This window comes from Leptonotus elevatus, chromosome 1 (genome assembly GCF_054856555.1).
Source record: "Leptonotus elevatus isolate MCC_2025b chromosome 1, RoL_Lele_1.0, whole genome shotgun sequence".
Taxonomy (NCBI): domain Eukaryota; kingdom Metazoa; phylum Chordata; class Actinopteri; order Syngnathiformes; family Syngnathidae; genus Leptonotus; species Leptonotus elevatus.
In genome coordinates, this window is record NC_141239.1 from 14593441 (window position 1) to 14616075 (window position 22635).

General features: G+C 42.8%; 1 protein-coding gene and 1 long non-coding RNA gene across 2 annotated transcripts in view; one reads left to right on the plus strand and one right to left on the minus strand.

The window, feature by feature from the left end:
- Positions 1–21494, minus strand: LOC147180985 (uncharacterized). The gene is made up of 3 exons (XR_015094835.1): positions 21393–21494; positions 1455–1568; positions 1–186 (listed from the first exon to the last, which is right to left on the minus strand). It is a non-coding gene; the product is annotated as an uncharacterized LOC147180985 (long non-coding RNA).
- LOC147180986 (nuclear receptor ROR-beta-like) overlaps positions 14893–22635 on the plus strand; it is an 18153-nt gene continuing 10410 nt past the window's right edge. Inside the window, exons 1-3 of the mRNA XM_086076030.1 lie at positions 14893–15329; positions 21421–21506; positions 21589–21730. Coding sequence (XP_085932156.1) covers positions 15323–15329; positions 21421–21506; positions 21589–21730 — 235 coding nt within the window. The 5' untranslated portion in view covers positions 14893–15322. The remainder of the gene's footprint in view (positions 15330–21420; positions 21507–21588; positions 21731–22635) is intronic.

Here is a 22635-nt window from a genome sequence, read left to right on the forward strand (position 1 = left end):
GGTGCAGAACTCCAGCATCCGTTCGCCGTTGTCATCGGTGATGCCAGAGGAGTGGGGGCCGATGATATGTTCATTTTCGGCCCTCTCCGCGCCGACAGTGGCGTTCATGTCGCCCAGAACCAGGATAACATCATGGCGGGAGACTCGGTACAGGAGGAAGGGAATTCAGAGATCGGTTTCTACATGCTTGAATATAAAACATGTGCAATTAATGACTATGTTGTACTCAACTGTGGAGAAACAGCATTAAACTATTTGTCACCATTTCAGTTATCTGAATTTTTTATGGAGTGGGGCTAAAAGGGACCCTAGTGACAACTTTGTTATTCTGCATGAGTAGCCTCGCCCCCATCATACAAGGACTTAAGCGCCTCTGTTACAATCAGCAGTTATCCGGTTGCAGGTATGCAGTTAGCTAGCTATGCCTACACACCAAAAATGCATTTTTCCTTTGGATAGTCCGCTAGCAAGGTGAGCACTTCACACAGTCAGGTCACAATTAAATACGTAACAGACTGGTGTGGGCCACTTTAGAGTGCCTCGTTATTGTGGCATGAAAAAAATATACTTTTTTCACGGCTTAAACGTATGTTTATGTGTAAGCATAAGAAAGATTCTAGACTAAGTAGGATACATTTTTCTGGCTTTTTTTTTCTCACAAATTTAACGCCTTATTTTATTTACCTGGCAATATTTTTTAATTATTGTCATTTGGCAGGGTTGTTTTATGACATTTATTATCACTTTACAGGGACTTTAACAAAAATATATGCGATGAAAGAAGTAAGTTTGTCAACCAGAGGCAAATTAAAGCACTTGGCTTTACATCTAAACTATGCCGCAAAAATCAGGTCAAGGACAACATAAAAATATACTTAGTATGTTTGCTCTTCTCCGAGCAATCCATCTTATTTGCGATGGGTGTGTTTGCTCAATGAGATAATCTGTACCCATTGACCTGCGCCTGAACTCCAATTCTATTCATACAATACAGGCTTTATAACACACTGAAGCTGTAAACTGTATGAAAAGTGAAGCCGATAACAAAAAAACGAAAAGTGTGTTAAGTGTGTGGAACTGTGCGGTACAATGACTTACAAAAGGTATAAAAGAAAGACCTAATAAAACAGAGGCGTGGTGAATGATGGGTGGCAGGAGGGAATTCACACACTGACCGAGTGACGCAGCAAAGACCACAGCCGCAGTTGAACCAACCATGGCTGTAGGCAGGGGGGGGGGGGGGGGGTTGAGAGGAGAAAACAAGCAGATTTGGCTAATGACAAAAATCTGGATTAAAGCACAGGGGTAGGGCGGACTCTGACATAATCTGACACAGTTTGGTTCCTGTTTAGCGTTTACATACATGTGTAAGCTTTCGTGAATGTGAGCTCCACGCAAATAAAGGACTAATCATAGCAGTGAATTGTGTCTTCATGAGATACACTTTTAATTACCTCAGCACATCCATGCATGTGAAAGCTTTGCAGTGCAGCGTGGGAGAAGCGAGACAGGAATGTACAATGATGACGCGACGAAGGCAAAGAGACCGGCCATCATGGGGCCCCAATCTGAAATCATGTGCAGCCAATCAGTTACAGTCCAAGCGTCATCCCCACAAAGATGCTTTGATGTGAGCAAGACTTTCAAATTTGCCTCCGCAGGGTCACAAGGCTGCGGCAGCTTTGATCTGAGGCAAGAGACAGCTACAGCAAAAAAACAAGATAATTAAACTGCTTGTCACAGTAATCTTCACTTCATTTCTTAGCATTTCTCTTGGCTGCGCTGCTTCAGGCACATGTATGAGGATGTTCGATTGTTTTTGGCCAATCAGATGACAGCCTCTGTGTGGTGCATGTCAATCTATCTGCCCAGGGCCTTTACAATCATTATCAGCCGGGTTTGCATGGAGTCACGTACCATTCGGAATCACAGGGATGAGTATATTCCTTTTGCAAATCCAAACAAACGTCATGTAAATAGTTCAGTCGGAATAGCCATACTCTGTCTGGATGTAAATCCATAGTGACATCATCATTTACACACTTGAAAATGGCAGCATCCTATCTGAGCTCGTCGGCTTGTTTTAAATTACTTGAGCTGTTGCTTTAGTAAAAAGGTCAAAACAATTGCTACTGCTGTGCGAAAGAGATCAATGAACTCCATCTTGTCAATCACATGATGTTGCCATTGAGCTGTAAAATGGTTCTGATTAATGTACCGTAGTGGCACACGTAAATGGAAGATCGGAATACATCACGTCACATGTAAACAGTTGACCAGAGATCTTCAGTCAGAATGATTTCAATCGGAATGACAAAAAAATAAAAAAAATCTACACGTAAACCCGGCTAATGATTCTGTTAAAGTATCTTTTGAGTATCCAGGGAAGAGCTATATAAATTTGACTCATTAATTAGTAGTAGTAGTAGTAGAAGTAACAATTTCACTTATACAATACAACAGTGGGACTGTTTCTTTAACCAATCATACAGTGGAACCTCGGAATTTGAACGTCTCAGAACTCGTACAAATCAGACTTCAACCCTAAAATCTGAGTTTAAAAAAATGCCTCGTAGTTTCAACTCATTTTCGGAGTTCGAACACCACTCGGTAGCCGAGTGAAGCCGAGCAAAGTCGAGCAATGCCGAATGCTCACGTTGCGGCTGCTCATTTGCAGTCGGATCGTGAATACTCCCGGTCCATACTCCATACTCGCGAGTGCATTTGGATTTTTCCACAACAATTTTCTCCGCCATGGGCCCAAAGAAAGACAACAGTGCTACGAACCACAGTGGAATTAGGAAAGAGATTATCGCGTCATTGTAACTACCGTGACTACTTCTGTAAATACTAGCACGAGGACCCCACTTAGCTGTGCAACAACGTGCCTGACGTTAAACAACGCACGCAAGGACCGCTTAGTAGTCTAACAATATGCCCAATGTAAAATACACAAACTCAGCACTGAACTAAAGCAAGCATTAACATTGAATTTATCATCGAACGAAAAAGGTATGGTTTTATTGTTTAAATACTGTACAGCAGGAGTGGCCAAGTTTGGTCCTCGAGAGCCACTACCCAGCCTGTTTTCCATGTTTCTCTCCACTAACACACCTAATTCATGATCAGGATCGTTATCAGGCTTCTGCAAAGCTTGCTGGTGAGCTGATCATTAGATTCAGCTGCGCTGAAGGAGGGAGACATGGAAAACTTGTTACCGCAAACATTGACTAGCAAAACACATCTGTAGTTATCTGAACACATTAATCGTCATCTCTGGTGAGTATGACGTATTTTATTTATTTTTGTCATATTCCTGTCAGGTTATTAGATAAATATTGCTACTGACCACTCCGGATGATGTACGTGGCTTAGTAAAGTATTAATGACTTCTATGCAACCCAAATAATCGCTACAATTGCAACGTGATCACTTGGCTATCCCTTGAGTCAAGGATGGTCTCCAGTTAATTCCAAGTATCTCTTTGGAGACCCCTGTGTATGACTTTGATTAATGTGGGGCTCTTGTTGCACACCATCTTGACAGCCCTTTAATCGGATCCAATGACTGGAGAGGCCAGATCATTAGGATTGAAGAATTTGCCTGACTCCACAGTCATTGGGTCGCTTCCATCAGATTCTCCGTTGACGCCTTCTTTGATGGCAGTCTGTGGCACTATTTTGAGTCAGTTCTGTGCGGTGCCCATCCAACACTACACAAGAGATAAACCTCAAGACTGGAGCCGCTTTTTTCTATGGTGAGTCATCCCTAAACTGAGAGTTAAGGGTTTACACGGTTTGATTTATGGAGTCATCCCAGATCCAGATAGTGCAACACGATAGTGGTGCTATTAATAGGTTGATTAAGTCACTGAAAGCGTAGGTACAAAATGCAAGCCCTGCCACTGCTACAACACAAATTGCACTGAGTTTTGGCCTGTAGATCTGATTTGCCTGTAATCCTGATAACAATATTAATATTAGGATAACATGACTCCTGCAGTGGGCCCAAGTGTTGGGTGGGGTTGGGGGGGGGGGGGATTCTTGCTCTCCTGGGGATGGGAGCACTTCAGCGGAGCTGGACGACCACTCTGAGTCTGAGTATAGGTCGTTTCCTCCTGGCCAGGCGACCCCAGGATGGGCATGTGGGCCCACACGTTCCTCTTGGATGGATGGGACAATGTCATTGTGCCTGCACTGCAACTCTGCACATTGACTAAAATGCATGTGTGACAGTTTCGTTCACTAGTAAATCTTCATAGAAGCATGCCTATGGGATTAAGTTACTTGGGAGATTGTGTGGGGTGGAGAACTGTCTTCTCATTTGCACTTGTCCTATTCCATTCGGCCCCGTCCTATTTCCTCCTCATTGTGTTCCTTCCTTGCAGTGTGTAGCATTGCTTTCTCAGTCCATGTATAGATAAAATCCAACTCTTATGTAACATTTTTGTTTTCATTGTTATACTGTTAGAGTTATGTGTATTTTTTTGGGTCTGTGTGTTTTCTTTTTCTCTCTGTCTGTCCCCTTCTCAAACATTGTTTGGTCTGGCAGCTTTTTCAATATATTCCTTCACAACGCAAATAATCACAAAGGGAGTAGCAAAATTCAAGCACCTGAACATGATAGGTTTAAAATAAAAAAAACATGATGAGGGTTACTTTTCAACTCACGCACTGGCCATAACATAACTTACCACAAATATAATAGTGCTCGGTTTTTATTGACATAGTCGCACATGAACAGTAGGGGAGTGCCCAAAAAATTGATTCTCATAAGAATCGTGAGTCTCATTTAGTACAATTCAGAATCGATTTTAAATGCCCCAAAATCGATTTTATTTAAATTATTTTATACTGTCTTCCCTTTGTTTGTGTGTGCCTTTATTAGGAGAGCTGTTCATGTTGTACCCGATTTGGCCACTTAGGGGCAGTGTGGTTCCACGCGGTCTGATACACTGTTAAGTTGTAGCCAAATTAGAGAGTAGAAGGAAAAAGTCACGATCAAGTTATTCTAATAAAAGTTTGTTTGTTTTCAGCGTGGAGACGTTCTTTTGAGGGATCTGGGACCGCTCCAATGTGATCTTATCGTTAAAGGCGGGACATTCAGTACAATACTTCAAGCTGATTGGACAAAGCGCAACTTGTGCACGTCTACCAAACTTTTGTTTTGAGCAATCACTGCAACGGATGAAATTGTTGTTGTCGTCGTCATAAAAGCACGAACAACAAGCACGAACAACACCTATGCACAAAGCATCTCTCGGTGTTCTTCATTCAACTAGGCAACTTTAAGTAATTCTTTTCATCACAGCCGCATATCCCGCCCCCAAACACTTTGTGATTGGCCCATTGGTGAAAATCAGTGGGCTTGGATCATATCATATCAAATCAAAACAGCCGGAGCAAGGATTTGAACCGCCTGGTATCGGTATCGGGCCGATGCCAGGCACATTCCATGGTATCGGTACTCGTGACGGGTATCGATACTGGTATTGGCCACCGCTTCGACCATGTTAGGTATATTTGTTTCTTACGGCTTTAGCGCTTCTTATTTATCCCGCCCCCAAACACAATACCACTTTGTGATTGGTGCATTGGTGAAAATCAGCGGGCTTGGATCATAACATATCAAATCAAAACAGCCAGAGCAAGGATTTGAACCCAGAACCTCTCAACTTTTAGGCCCACTCCAAATGTCTACTGTGTATTGGATCACAATGGATTAGGGATGGGCGACTACAGATACCAGGTATCAGTATTGGGACGATACCAGGCACATTCCATGGTATCGGTACTCGTGAAGGGTATCGATACTGGTATTGGCCCCCGCTCTTGTGGCCATTTTTCGGTCAGGAACTGTCAGAAAGACTGAACGAAAGTTTTGTTCCGTCTCGTTCGTTTCCTGTGTCTCCTTATGAGGCAACACTTGTTCATTTCATTACTTCCGGCAGCGCCATTTCGGTGTGAGTTACTGAGAATAAGTAAGAACGTTTTTTGTGAGTAATATCACCTATATCTGTGGTTCAGTGAATACGTTTACATGCAGGCAAAAACCCTCGCTTAAATACATTGATTTCTCCGCAGCGTTTTCACGTTTTATTGTGCCTCTATGGCGAAAATGCCACAGTTTGTGACACGTTAACCTTTCATGCAAAACAGACGCGACATTACTCGTAATGCTTAAACAATGTTTATCTCCAGCTTGCAGTGTTCAACAATACACGTTCGTGTAGGAACATTAGATGACACACACATAGTTCCGCTTTATCCAAACGAAGTAAGTCCGTGCTTCCGGCGTGTACCGACAAGAACCGCACTTCTGGAGCGAGAAGGAAACCGACTACTTTATTTAGCGTGGTGAGTGACATGAATACAATGTATTTTATTGACCGTTTAAAGCTAGAAGCGGAAATGACGTCTATTTCTGCCAAGATGGTGTCCATCCTTCACCCCCTTACATTGACTTATACTAAACTAACTCTGTCAACTTGCACATGTAAACGTGTTATTCCAAGTGTTCCAGAAACTCGAATTCTGACAATATCCCGAACATTGCCTGCATGTAAACGTAGTCAGTGTGTGTTATATATGTTTGTAGCCCACCCTTACTTCGCCGTGTTTAATTGCCTCGTTTACGTTTGCCGCCCGCTTAATTGCCTCGTTAATGTCATCGCTCTGCAGTGCTAAAAATAGAATGCTGCCGTTTACGGCCCTTGTAAACGCTAATTATAGCTCTTATACATACTACATTCTATTTGTAAAGTGGCTTTTTCGTTTCCCTTTGGGTTTTATGCATACTAATTCCTGCATATTGATTCCTTCTGTTTCAAACCACACACAAGTGACACATTAAATTTGAAGGAAATTTGCTATAGTTGGGATATATATATGTCTTTTTTTTATAATTATTATCTGTCATTGTTTTGTGAGATTTTATGTATCAAAAGTACTAATGGCATCGGCACTTGGTATCGGTATTGGTGAGTACTGAAGATTTAAGTATCGATGTCGGTCTTCAAACGTGTTACTGAACATCCCTACATTAGATGTTTGTAGTTGATCTTTTTTAATGTAGATCTGTTTGTTGTTAGATGACTTATGATGTTAAAAACTCATTCATGTTTGTTTTTTTATGTATGTCACCATCCTCCCTCATCTGCTCTATCCCCTTGTTATGCAGCTGCTGGCCCCCTCCCAAAGCTATTCCAGCTCTAAGCTCTTCTTCTTCTTGTCTCCTGTTCAACCTTACTTGCTCATCGGGCAACAAAATATCTGCCTTGCTAAAGCCCCTCCACCCGCCCTCCTCCTTTTCTTTCTCTCTCTCTCTCTCTCTCTCTCCTCCCTTCCCCTGCTGTCGAACCAATCTGCACAGCGGTTACATAAGCGTTAAGGTCAAAGTGTCACTGCTGTTGTCAAGGGAGACGTAGAACAGAGGGGCTTTAGAGGAGGTGTGAGTGCAGGGCGAGAGGAAGGGGAACGCGGCGAATGGTTAAACGGAAAAAAACGGCAGCATGGGCTTGAGCAGCGGCGATTGGTAAAAATGTTGGAGGACAAAAATGTGACAAATTACATGAGGAGTGAAAGGATAAAAAGGATTACTAAATGTGTGTGCCTGCTGCCATGCATGTGTCACTATGTGTGTGTGAGAGGAAAGAGAGAGAGCAAGAGAGAGAGAAGCCATGACTGCCGCTGCTCTACTAACCTAGTTTGAGTAATCTCTGCCTTCATGCTGTTTTGTAACACTGCTGCCAGAACATTGCATCATAAACTCCCCTCCACACAGACACCACACCGGCCCCCCACTACATCGCCATCATTGCCCACCTCCTCATCACCACAGGGGACCGACTGTCTTACTTACGCACAAGTTTATAACAGCATAGCATTGGAATTCAATGTGCCTGATTGCAATAGAAAAAAACACAAAACAAAGAAATCCTCATTACAGCATGTGTTTTGGACGACTGCTATGCAAAATGCTACAGTGTACCATTAATTGAAAACATCATGGCGCATTCAGAAATGAAGCAAAACAGGAACCAAGTGGAATCGAACTGCACAAGGTCACTGGGTGTAAACTCTGAAACTTCTCCATAGAGAATACATAGACATTCTGTGAGCAATTATTGGGGAAAACCCACATTCTCTGACCTTCCTTTGCTGACAGATTTCATTTGTGTAAAATAGCTGCAATAAACATTGTTGAATTGTATATGTTACACATATTCGGAAGTTTGCCTTTGTTGCGGAAGTACCAACGGTAATACAGTGTCTGTTCAATATTCTCGACATTGTACCACCGCAGGCAGTCATCCCGCAGTTAGCAAAGTATAAAGTACTCTCCTAATCCAGAGCAGATGTAAATATACTCACTGGCTGTATTAAACATCCACTCTTCAATAATCTGCTACAAATATAATATTGTTCAGTTTTGATTGACAGTGTCAGGGAGGTGTATATACTCTTATGTTTATTGTTTTTATCAAGTTTTCACTGGCAGCACTACAACATCATAAAAGATTTGTTTAGACATTTTCTACTGCCTTTCTTTTACGTTATTAAATACGTTATACGGATCCCTCCGGGTCTGAAATAAAGAATACAGTACACGAGCGAGTTATTCCATCTGACTTTTGAGAAAGAGGCGGGGAAAACCTTGGACTGTTTGCCGCTAACAACTCGTCTACTGTGCCATCTTGAGAAAATATGAAAATGTTATTTTTGGTACAGTTACAGTATGTTTAATTGGCATTAGGATAATGAGAGGGTCCTGAGCCCACGTCAAATTGAAAACCCTTGCATTAGAATGTCAAATGTGGCCAAAGGTGGGTAGAAACAAGCTGCATTTGCTTAGTTTTATTTATTAATTTATTTTTTACTTTTGGGATAAACTGCATCAGTCAGAGTAGTCTTGGTTTCAGTTTAAGCTTGATTATATATTTTTTAATATTTTTTCTTCTTCTATTTTGACTAGTCAGAGAGACTTGTGTCAAATGACTGTTTCACAAACATTAGTACGAATAATGTTTGACTCCACTAAACAGTCAGTCAGTCTCTTGGCCTCATACAGTCTGCATGCTATCCCACACAGAACTACTTTGTGTTGTGTAAAGTGACAGAAATCAATATTATAGATAGACTCCAGCTCAACCATGAGCGAGTGAGTATAAACGCTGTAGGAAATTGATGGACTGTGAAAAAGAACAGCTATGCCATGTGCTGATTTGTGTCTGCCTAAAAATGCCAACATTTCAGCTTACAAGAGCTCCACTTCAAACTACAAAAACGTCCACGGGGATGTCTCGGTCTGCATATCGCGGCCGTCGGAAGTCAAGATTTTGGTAATTTTTTCAAAAAGTCTATACTATTGGTCATTCCACTTGCATTGGTATTATTTTTTATGAATTATTAACCAATCTTAAGTGTTGAAAATGGGTTACTCTCTTTGAGGATGTAATGTTAATGATTTAACAAACGTGCTATTTTGGGGGTCTCCTGAAAAGTGACTATTTTCGTGGTTGGTCCCATGCCAACAATATGCAAAATGTAAAGCTAACCAGCAGGTCAACTACAGCACCTAAATGCAAATTGCAGTCCGGCTCACCCACTCAGACCCGTTAGAGCTATATGTTTATTCCTTACTGGAGAAAAAGCATTTCAAAAGGACAGGAAGAAAAACAAAAGAAAAAGAAAGCCAATATATATATATATATATATATATATATATATATATATATATATATATATATATATATATATATTAGGGTTGTTAGAAAAAATTACAGCGCGCAATTCTCGAATCGATTTTTAAACATAAATTTTTTATGGGAATATTCAACAGAACGTCTTACTTAGGGTTAGGATTCACACATTAAGCATGGAAGAATGTTATATTAATGGAACATTAAGCCTTAATATTTTATTTCAGTGCTGTTCAAACATGAAACAGACTGCAACCTGTTAAATGCAGTGGCTCAGTTACAAGCCTGAATTTTCAGATAAATAAATAAATTTTCATACAAATCTTACAGTGTAAATGTACAAGTTTACTGATTTGTATTTTCTAAATTTTAGTGAAAAAAAAATCGCAATAATCAATTTATAGATTCGTATTGGGATTACTCGCTATCGAATCGAATCGTGACCTACGAATCGTGATACGAATCGAATCGCCAGGTACTAGGCAATTCACACCCCTAATCACCAGGCAGCAATTACTAGTAATTATATAGTAATATATAATTTTATTATATTGAACTTCAAAAGGTGACTTTTGAAGATATATATATATATATATATATATATATATATATATATATATATATATATATATTTATATATATATATATATATATATATATATTTATATATATATATATATATATATATATTAGGGGTTCCGTCTTCAATTCCGCTTATCCTGGGTCGGGTCGCGGGGGAAGCAGCTTTAGCAGGGAAGCCCAGACTTCCCTCTCCCCAGCCACTTCAGCCAGCTCCTCCGACGGGATCCTAAGGCATTCCCAGGCCAGTCGAGAGACGTAGTCTCTCCAGAGTGTCCTGGGTCGTCCCTGGGGCCTCCCGCCGGTAGGACATGCCCGGAACACCTCCCCAGGGAGGCGTCCAGGAGGCATCCGAACCAGATGCCCGAGCCACCGCAACTGGTTCCTCTCAACGCGGAGGAGAAGCGGCTCGACGCTGAGTCCCTCCCGGATGACCGAGCTTCTCACCCTATCTCTAAGGGAGAGCCCGGCCACCCTGCGGAGGAAACTCATTCGACCCACAGCTCGTGACCATAGGTGAGGGCAGGAACGTAGATCGACCGGTAAATCGAAAGCTTTGCCTTTTGGCTCAGCTCCTTCTTCACCACAATGGACCGATACAGTGTCCGCATCACTGCAGACGCTGCACCGATCCGCCTGTCGATCTCCCGCTCTAACCTACCCTCACTCGTGAACAAGACCCCAAGATACTTGAACTCCTCCACTTGGGGCAGGATCTCATCCCCAACCCGGAGAGGGCACTCCACCCTTTTCCGACTGAGGACCATGGTCTTGGATTTGGAGGTGCGGATCTTCATCCCAACCGCTTCACACTCGGCTACGAACCGCTCCAGTGAGAGCTGGAGATCACAGCTTGAAGAAGCCAACAGCACCTCATCATCTGCAAAAAGCAAAGATGCAATGTTGAGGCCACCAAACCGGACCCCCTCAACGCTTCGGCTACGCCTAGAAATTCTGTCCATAAAAGTTATGAACAGAATCGGTGACAAAGGGCAACCTTGGCGGAGTACAACTCTCACAGAAAACTAATTCGACTTACTGCCGGCAATGCGGACCAAACTCTGACATCGGTCGTACAGGGACCGAATAGCCCGTATAAGGGGGCTCGGTACCCTATACTCCCGAAGCACCCCCCACAGGACTCCCCGAGGGACACGGTCAAACGCCTTCTCCAAGTCCACAAAGCACATGTGGACTCGTTGGGCGAACCATCACGCACACTCGAGGACCCTGCTGAGGGTGTAGAGCTGGTCCACTGTTCCACGGCCGGGATGAAAACCACACTTCCCGACGGACCCTCCTCTCCAGCACCCCTGAATAGACCTTAACTGGGAGGCTGAGGAGTGTGATCCCTCTAAAGTTGGAACACACCCTCCGGTCCCCCTTCTTAAAAAGGGGAACCGCCACGCCGGTCTGCCAATTCAGAGGCACTGTCCCTGATGTCCACGCGATGTTGTAGAGACGTGTCAACCACGACAGCTCCACAACATCCAGAGCCTTTAGGAACTCCGGGCGGATCAACCACCCCCGAGGCCCCGCCACCGAGAAGCTTTCCAACCACCTCAGTGACTTCGATCCCAGAGATAGGGGAGCCCACCTCAGAGTCCCCAGACCCTGCTTCCTCAAAGGAAGGCGTGTCGGTGGAATTGAGGAGGTCTTCGAAGTATTCTCCCCACCGATTCACGACGTCCCGAGTCGAGGTCAACAGCACCCCATCTCCACTATAGACAGTGTTAATGGCGCACTGCTTTCCTACCCTGAGACGCCGGATGGTGGACCAGAATTTCCTCGAAGCCGTCCGGATGTCGTTTTCCATGGCCTCATCGAACTCCTCCCATGCCCGAGTTTTTGCCTCAGCGACCGCCGAAGCCGCATTCCGCTTGGCCAGCCGGTACCCGTCAGCAGCCTCCGGAGTCCCACAGGCCAAAATGGCCCAATAGGACTCCTTCTTCAGCTTGACGGCATCCCTTACCGCTGGTATCCACCAGCGGGTTCGAGGATTGTCGCCACGACAGGCACCAACCACCTTACAACCACAGCTCAGATCGGCCGCCTCAACAATGGAAGCGCGGAACATGGTCCACTCGGACTCAATGTCCCCCGCCTCCCCCGGGAAAAGGGAGAAGTTCTGCCGGAGGTTGGTGTTGAAACTCTTTCTGACAGGGGATTCTGCCAGACGTTCCCAGCAGGCCCTCACAATATGTTTGGGTCTGCCTGGTCGGACCAGCATCTTACCCCGCCTTCGGAGCCAACACACCACCAGGTGATGATCAGTTGACAGCTCCGCCCCTCTCTTAACCCGAGTGTCCAACACATACGGCCGCAAATCCGATGACACGACTACAAAGTCGATCATCGAACTGCGGCCTAGGGTGTCCTGGTGCCAAGTGCACATATGGACACCCTTGTGCTTGAACATAGTGTTCGTTATGGTCAGTCCGTGGCGAGCACAGAAGTCCAATAACAAAACACCGCTCGGGTTTTGATCGGGGGAGGGGGGCATTCCTCCCAATCACGCCCCTCCAGGTCTCACTGCCATTACCCACGTGAGCGTTGAAGTCCCCCAGCAGAACGAGGGAGTCCCCAGGGGGAGCGCTCTCCAGCACACCCTCCAAGGACTCCAGAAAGGGTGGGTACTCTGAGCTGCTGTTCGGTGCATAAGCACAAACAACAGTCAGGACCCGTCCTCCCACCCGAAGGTGGAGGGAGGCTACCCTCTCATTCACCGGGGTAAACCCCAACGTACAGGTGCCTAGCCGGGGGGCAATGAGTATGCCCACACCTGCTCTGCGCCTCTCCCCGCGGGCAACTCCAGAGTGGAAGAGGGTCCAGCCCCTCTCGAGAAGATTGGTACCAGAACACAAGCCATGTGTGGAGGCGAGTCCGACTATATCTAGTCTGAACTTCTCAGCCTCGCACACCAGCTCGGGCTCCTTCCCTGTCAGAGAGGTGACATTCCATGTCCCCAGAGCTAGCTTCAGTAGCTGGGGGTCGGACCGCCAAGGCACCCGCCTTTGGCTGCCACGCAACTCACTGCGCACCCGACCCCTTTGGCCCCTTCCACCGGTGGTGAGCCCATGGGAAGGGGGACCCACGTTGCCTTTTCGGGCTGTGCCCGGCCGGGCCCCATGGGTATAGGCCCGGCCACCAGACGCTCGCCTTCGAGCCCCACCTCCAGGCCTAGCTCCAGAGGGGGGCCCCGGTGACCCGCGCCCGGGCAAGGGAAACGAAGAGCCAAAGTTTGTGTTCATCATTGGGGTCATTTTAGCCATGCTTTGTCTGGTCCCTCACCTAGGACCTGTTTGCCATGGGTGGCCCTACCAGGATCATGAAGCCCCGGACAACATAGCTCCTAGGCTCATTGGGACACGCAAACCCCTCCACCACAATAAGGTGATGACTCACGGAGGGGTATTTTAGGGGTGTTAGAAAAAATCGATTCCGCAATAAATCCCGATATTACAGCGCGCAATTCTCGAATCGATTCGGCCGCATATCGAATCGATTCGAGAATTGCGCGCTGTAATATCGCTGTAATATAATGTTAATGATTTAACAAACGTGCTATTTTGGGGGTCTCCTGAAAAGTGACTATTTTCCAGGTTGGTCCCATGCCAACAATATGCAAAATGTAAAGCTAACCAGCAGGTAAACTACAGCACCTAAATGCAAATTGCAGTCCGGCTCACCCACTCAGACCCGTTAGAGCTATATGTTTATTCCTTACTGGAGAAAAAGCATTTCAAAAGGACAGGAAGAAAAACAAAAGAAAAAGAAAGCCAATATATATATATATATATAAATATATATATATATATATATATATATATATATATATATATATATATATATATATATATATATATTAGGGTTGTTAGAAAAAATTACAGCGCGCAATTCTCAAATCAATTTTTAAACATCAATTTTTTATGTTTATATTCAACAAAACGTCTTACTTAGGGTTAGGATTCACACATTAAGCATGGAAGAATATTATATTAATGGAACATTAAGCCTTAATATTTTATTTCAGTGCTGTTCAAACATGAAACAGACTGCAACCTGTTTGTTAAATGCAGTGGCTCAGTTGTAAGCCTGAATTTTCAGAGAAATAATTACATTTGCATACAAATCTTTTGTGTTGTGTCACGTGTTAAGGTTATTTATTATTATTATTATTATTACTACTTTAAAGTGAAATTGTTGGGCAATATTTAAATTTGCCATATTCCTATTTTAGACTTTTATCTACTTATAAATGTCGATTCTCTTTTTTCTTTTCTTTTCTTTTGAAATGAATCAGAGGTTAACTAATCAGTTGCTTATTTAAGTAGTGTAACTTCTTAAGTAATTATTAGAAGGACTACTTTTTTTCTACTTAAGTTTATATATTCCAAAGGGGCGGTACTTCACTTTGATTTGAATACTATTCGCACCAAGTTGACTTGATTATATTACAGCAATAGATGCAAATAAAAACATCATAACACAGCTATAAATAACGTTCAGCGACTCTTAAATAATAGTGCAGCACGCTTATCTAATCACGTCTTCTAACGTGGACGTGACGGGATGCCTTTTGCGCATCCCCCCACGCCTTCTCTAACTACCACTGCCACCTTAAGCTCGTTCCCGCACGCGCGCGCCCTCGCCGCTGCTGCTCGAGGAGCTTGTGGTGGTGAGATCATGTGAGAGAGTCCACGCTTGGCGAAAGTAGGTTAGCAGGATAGACTGAGAGGAAGGCGCTGACTGTTTGGACCACCGTGTGCACCGTGGGGACTATTCTCGCCAAACACCACGCCATTCGCAAGGGCGTTTAGGATGCAATCCAAAGCGACTTTCTTCGCTCTTTTCTTTCGCTCGGACTTCACCGAACGATAGAGGACACTTGGGGCGTTTTTTTCCCCCTCCCTTCCTTTTCGTCTTTCCTCGTTACGACATTATTATTTACATAGGCACTTCTTTCTGTCAGTCACCTGCAGCGCAGCCAAATGTAGCCGAGCTTCCTTCTCTTCGACCGGTTAAGAAGAAGAAGACGTCAAAATGAGAGGTAAGTGCATAAAAGTTAAAGTCGTATCGTGGCGTGTTTGCGGTAAACTTGGCGGCACGTTGTAACCGTCAAGGAAGGAGCGCATTGAATGGTTTGCCTGCTGCCACATGTGCGCGCACAGAGACCCTCGGAGTGCGCCTGTTTTGCTACCAAGTGCGCATTAAGTCCCCCCGTGACTGGATTATGGCTCAAGACTGCAGTGCTGACCTTACTTTTACATTTACTTGCAGTGGGGTTTGAACGGTTTATAATGAATGAAATGAGATTAATTAAAACCATAAAATATCTGACTTTTTAAATATTAAACTATACACTGATTGATTGATCAATTAAGTACATGTAATTTTTGACTGATAATAATAATGTCAAACCTGTATAAATTATAATTTATATGACATCTAACACTTGGGAGACCATCTGTGCACTTTGGTTTGGTATCCATGTTTGTGTTATGCAATAGGAAGAGAGGAGGGGCGTGAGACGAGCTTGTTGTTAACCAAAGCTCCAATTATGTAACCAAGATGTTTATATTTCTATACTTTAATTCTGCCAATTCCATAGAACACCGCACATTAGTTCATCCTCTATCGATTTTTTTAAAATGAGTATGTCACATGTATCTGCTTATGGTTACGTATATGAAAATGAAAACTGTTAAGACCATTATTATTAATAAAATAAAATAAAAATATGAGACTTGAGATTTATTATGCCATTTTATCTGGCTGACTGTGGTGTCGTCGAACTGGAATGGCCTTGCCAGCATGGCCTGCCGTTTGGCTGTACACTGACCCAGTTATGTCACCCAACGTTACACAGCATGTGCAGCAGAGGGAGGGGGGCGGCTGAGGGAAGCGCCTGCCTGACTGCCTGCAGGCCATGTGCAAAAAAGCACACCGACACTTGCCCTTGCACTTCAACTTGACTCCTCACAACCGCCACTGCGGAATGAATTTGAACTTGACCGGGCATAGGCCAGTCAGTGCAGCCTATGATTAACATCTGTACATTCCAGCTGTCAGTAACATCCACACAATGGCTTACAATGATAGATAGATACTTTATTTAGAAATGCGGTTAGTGAGTTTGAGTTAGTGTTGGTATGTATGCAATATTAGCATTTATTTTGGATAATGTAATTTGATAATCAAAATGATCTAATTGCCATACATTCACATCATCTTATGTCCGGTGCGAGAATGAGACATTCGACAGCACAGCAGAGTTCAGTGAAACCCTGCATATTCACCAAATCATGTATTTTGCCATCGGACCTATCCCCAGTTAGTCGCTAAAAGAAAACCTCCCCTATTTGTGTTTTTTTTTTGTGTGTGTGCATTTTCTGAAACACCCTAAAAAGCCACAACATGGGACAGCCGTGGCAAAGCGATTAAGTGGGGTTCAAGGCCATCCCTGGATACACAGCTGTGGTGTCTTTGAGCAAGACATTGATACCCCACTTGCGTAAAGAGGAGAAAGTCAACCCACAAGTTTTCTTTACATTAATATGTTGTATGCACCCCCACTTCTGATTATTATTGCATTTAGGTAATAGGAATAAAGCAGCAAAATCCACTCAATTATATGCAGCTCAGGAGGCGACCATTTTTCCACTGGCTGTTGACTGAAAATAACATCACAGTTGCTCGGGGCTCAGATAATGACAAGTCACAGCTCACCTGTTTTCTGCGTTTGGTCATGTGATGTTCACAAGCTGAGCCATGATTGGTTATTAGCTGAAACCTGAGTAACTGTGATGTCATGTTCATTCGAACGAATGTGGCAAAATGGCTGTCCCTGGAGATAAAACTTCCCCTTTAAGTAGCCCCCTGCTCCATGTGTACATGACAAAAAACAAAACAAGATTTCATTTAATTTTCAAGATGCCACCAAAGGCCTGTATAAATCAGAATTTGTGTCAAGGAAGTATGTTGAAGTGGTATTTCTCAACTGAAACATGCTTAATACGTATGCTGGGGAGGAGCTCAATTTAGACTGGATTGTTAATGGCAGTTATGGAGAGTCATTTCCGCATTTTTTTTTCCCAAAATCAAATAATCTGTAAGCCATTTATTTTAAAGTTGATGGAAAATAAGTTTGAAATATACTGAACTTATTTAGTCTGTGGTATAGTTATGGTTTATACTATTTCTATATGCAGTTATGAACATTATGGGGGTGGAGGGGCTCAATTACTCTTTTTTTTTTTTTGCTTTAGGTGGCAGAGCTCAGTCCTCCACAAATAGCAGGGGATTACAGTATACTTTACAGTAGTTGTTTTTTGTCAGGAGGCATGTGGAATACAGAAAATGAGGGCTGGGTTCTAGGGAGAAGCAGAGGGCCCCTGGTGGTGGGAAGTTCCCCATTTTGGTGCAGGATATGCAACTGTAAACAAACTGTAGCCCTTACTTAGAACATTGTGCTGAAAATGTAGGTTAGTCACTCAATCTGTTTGAACATGTACAGTACATGGCTGCTATATCACAATTATTTTAGTCTAAATTATTGAGGCCAGCGTTAGCATGCTAACATAAGATTGCAGGCTTTGCCAGATGGCACATTTGGTTTCTAGATGTATTTTAAAGTGCAGCATGTATTGATTACATGTGGAAAGGTACAGCATCATATCAGAGAAGGCCTTTAAAATTCTTTGCTCGGTTCTAACCCCTTTCAGCTTCAGTGCTATTTTTAAATGTACTTAAAAGCTCTATATTGCATGGAAAGGTCTAGTTAATTCAAAAATGAATATTCTGGGTTTTCTCAACAGAGATGCACACAACATGGCTTGATGTAATATAATTGTGACGGCTTGCAATACGACTGCATGTGCCTGCACCATCATTTTGCACCCTGCTGTGAGACATGATGCAATCAGCATTGCTGAACGCCATGGAATGAAACCCCATGCTGGCATCCCTTCCAATTAGCAAGTCACAGCAATGCATACTTGGCTCATTTGCTCTCAAAGTGTATGCATAAATAGACAGAGGGTTAACTTACAACACACCAAGCAATGGTATGAAGATTAGTGTTTCGTTAGTTAATTAATTAATTAACAAATTTAAAAAACGCAGAAGACTGGCTTCCACCAAGTGTTGCCGAAGGGCATCAAGCTGTGCTCATAATATTATGACGTGCTAACAAGAACAATTTGTGTCGAAATTGGCTGCGCAAGATTTGACATCATGTGACCGTACATGCAAGGGGGAGCATGTGGAGGGTCAGAATACATTTTTCATTCTCCGACATGTTACTGACACACTACCTGTTTGACACGCTGGCCTACGGGCACTTGTTGTGCAATTATTGGTAGTCTGTTCCACATTAGTTACCTAAAAGAAAATGTCGGAAGAATAAAGTCCCTTTTCTCTGCTTCACTCTTCACCATCCTAAAGTGAAATGGCCTTTTTAACAGATGATAACAAGGTCAGACATTTAACTGTCTGAGAAACACTTGAGCTGTTAAAATGTTTCTTCAGTTTTTTTTGTTTGTTTTTTAACCAGGCTTGTCTGTGAAAAAAAAAAAAAAGACAAGCCTTTATAGATTGGTTTGAATGTAGCAGTTCTCTTTACAACAAAAGGTCAGACAGGTCAACTATGATAATCAGATTGTATAGTAAATGTTGCCTTAACACAGGGGTTCTCAAATGGGGGTATGTGTACCCCTGGTGGTACGTGAAGGCACTCCAGGGGCTACGTGAGATTTTAAAATATATTTAAACAGTATATGTAAATATTTCTAAAAAAATATAAGTTCATAAAATGAATTTTATATTCAGTAGACTATTCAATTTCAGTGTCCTAAAAGCCCAGCATTTCCCCCATACCAGAATGGTTGTTGTCATATGCCACCAGAAATCACCTGTCAATCACTTGAAAACTTTATTTAACATTCAGTTAACTATTTTTGGGGGAGAACAGAGCTTTACTATGATCCCAAAAGACGCATTTTTTTTGTTGATAATAATTTGTATGTGCACAAATCTTTATTTATACTACATGTTTTATTTTATTTTTTCATTTTTTTTAGTTATATCATTTTATTTGAAAATGGTTCAAGAGACCCAATAAATACAAATAGAGTTCCAAAGTTTAATAAATCAAGCAATGATGGCACAGCACTCTAATTTATTTTTATTTTATTTATTTATTTATTTTTCTTCAATCAGAAATGCTTTGCGCTGGTTAGGCGGCACTTGGCTGAAAAAATATTTCACTAGGGCTACGTCACTGAAAAAAGGTTGAGAATCACTGCCGTAACACATGTCTAGTTTCCTGTGCCTTTGCAAAGTGATGGAAGAATGAATGTCAGCATTCCTTTTCATCTACATGCTCGCACTGGAGTTCTACAGTATAGACTGTGATACCATCTTTGGTCAAGAGATTAGAGACTTGCATTGCAACATTGAGAGTGGGTGACCGTATGGACATCTATACTGTATTTCTGGCTCTTAGCACTGGATAAGAATAGACGTGGCTGTAGCGAAGCTCACGATCAAAGACAAGCTGGCATTCAGGTTCCTACTTTATCCTTACTGTAGCTTGATCATATTAAATGGGTGTGTCAGTAATAAAACATGATATGCTTATGTGTGTATTTCAAGGAAAAACTGGTAGGTGCCGTTTTTCCCGTATCATTGTTATTACTTGTAGTGTTTAATTTGACTGTTATGCAACAGCATTTTTCTGACGCAAGCCTTACGGAAAGATTTTTAGAGAGCTCCACCTTAAAACTGGTCTGTGGAGCGCTGTGATGTGCCTGTTTCCCTCCTCCCTCTCCTTGCAGTGGGAAAGTGTGTCAGTGGGACAGAATGGGCTGACAGGCGAGAGCGGCCATGACAGTTGACTCGGCCAATAGCAAGCAGGTTGCCGTCAGTGCCCAGCCAGTGGGATAGCGAGAATCCGGCGGGGGCGGGCCGTCGAAATGTTGCTAGAGTGAGCCGGCTGAATGAGTGTTGCGAGGAATGCTCACAGACGAGGGTTATATAATCGAGAGATGGGGACGGCAGGGGGAGGAGAGCCTCAGAAAGAGGTGGAGGGTATTTTTTTTTTCCATTGCATGCCTGCAGCTGCCCTGATCAGTTGGAGTACAGTATTTTAGTCAACAGCTTTAGAGCTGAGCAGGCAACCAAGTGCGTATACGTGGTGGAAAATTTGTCTTTAAAAGGTAGTCTAAGAAGTGGTTACATGACATTACATTACTCAATAAATGTGGATCGGACAAACTTGAGAGTTGAAAAACAGATGGCAACATATTGTATGATATTGTTGTTTAGCCTCTGAAACAGAAAGACTCTTTGTTCATCTCCGTGTGCAACGGTCATGTGATCCCCTTATCTGTTTGTGCAATCTGTTCCTTCGTGGGGGCCTCATGCACAGTGCAGACAAACACAGTTGAAGGCAAGATGGCTTCTCTTGTCTTAGTATTTCTGCGTGCAAACTTGACGGCTCCTTTATTCACAAGAGCTTTAGATTTGTGTAGGACCAAAGGTAGGATTTTATAGATTGTTGAAAGCACTTTGCACTGTGTATCAGTTGGAGGTGAAATATATATGACCATTTAATAAGATAAGGCCACAGCTCGCCGTTTCTAGGTCAGCGGAAGACACAATGGATATTATTTTGGTCAAGATTTATCACTGAAGAGAACAAGGCAGCTCTGTACGGATGAAGTGAGCTAAAAGACAGGCAAAGTTCACAACCGCTATCATAAAGCAATAGAAAAGCTGCTTATCTGAGTGCATAAAAAACATTGCGTTGGAGCTAATCACAGAAGTGCGATTCAGAAAGGTTGATAAAACAAATAAGAGCAAGTGTCGTAAAGAAAGACCTTGTTTTTTGTTGAAATCTGATTAAAGTCTCTCACGAGCGTTGCAGTGTATCTATAAATTTAAATTATGAGGAAAAACACAACTTGGACAATCAATGCACTCTGAATCAGAAACACAGACACCAGGTTATAATGTGTACGTGTTGTAGGTTTGGCTAAAGAATTTCAGTATTGGCAGCAATTCTCCCAAAAAAAACGTCTGTTTTCTAAACACAAGACCATTTTGTTCTAACCTGCTCAATTTTGGTTTTGGTCCTGCAGCTCAAATCGAGGTCATCCCCTGCAAAATCTGTGGGGACAAGTCCTCGGGGATCCACTATGGGGTCATCACCTGTGAAGGCTGCAAGGTAAGAAGGAACACAAGAGATGCGTCAATGTACTTGTTTGATCTCAAATGTGCAGGTGTCAATCGGATCTCATCTCTTTTAGGGGTTCTTCCGTCGCAGCCAGCAAAACAACGCCATGTACTCTTGCTCGCGCCAGAGGAACTGTTTGATTGACCGAACGAACCGTAACCGCTGCCAGCACTGTCGTCTACAGAAGTGTCTGGCGTTGGGCATGAGCAGAGATGGTAAACGCAACAGAGCTCACGCTCCTTTCGCACATGTCCTATATTCTTTTCATGATTACCCACTGTGGCGCAATCAAACTGTATCACAACTGTGAGGCTTTTAGTGAGACTTAAATAACAAAGTTGAGCAGATGTGCCTCTGCTACGGAGCCAAGCCACACATTCCTCTAAATTGAAGGTGATACCATGAGAATCTTAAGCCCTCGGTGCTAATGATCCACTTCAGCTGTTGGTAGATGCGTCCTACTCTTTTTTTGAGATGCTATAGATTGTCATTGGGTAAACTCGATATCAAACCTGGAACATACAGTTCTACTTGGAGGTTAAGGTGGCAGATGGAGTCACGGTCAAAAGATGTAGAGAACCAAAATCACATTAACTAGACAGTCAATAAATACACTGATCTCCAAACTGTGTCCGCCTCTGTTACACTAAGACGGGGATCCCTTTTTAAATTGCTTCCCACTGAGACATTGCTGATTTATCTATTACATCACATCAACAAAAAAAAAGGTCCCTAGTACAAAACTGTTATCATGCAGATGCAGCAGACCAATAAAATGGATGACTTCACTGCAACAGATTATACAGTATGTGCTGTAACGCGTTTACTGGATGTCACATGTTGTCCTCCTCGAGGTATGATTCCACATTATTTACGGTTCTAAAGCTGAGTGGAGCTGGACTTTAAAAATAAAAATGTGCCAGCTTTACAAATTAGGTGACATGACTTGAACAAAAGTCTGTTTCTCATATGTTTGTTCATGTGTTTGTCTCCATATTTTTCCAGCTGTTTTAGAGCATTTTGACGAATCTTTCAAGATTGTATTCTGCAACAGTGTAAGCACTGAACTTACCAAAAGTTCTTTTTTGATTTTGTGATACCTCAAACTATAAAACAATGA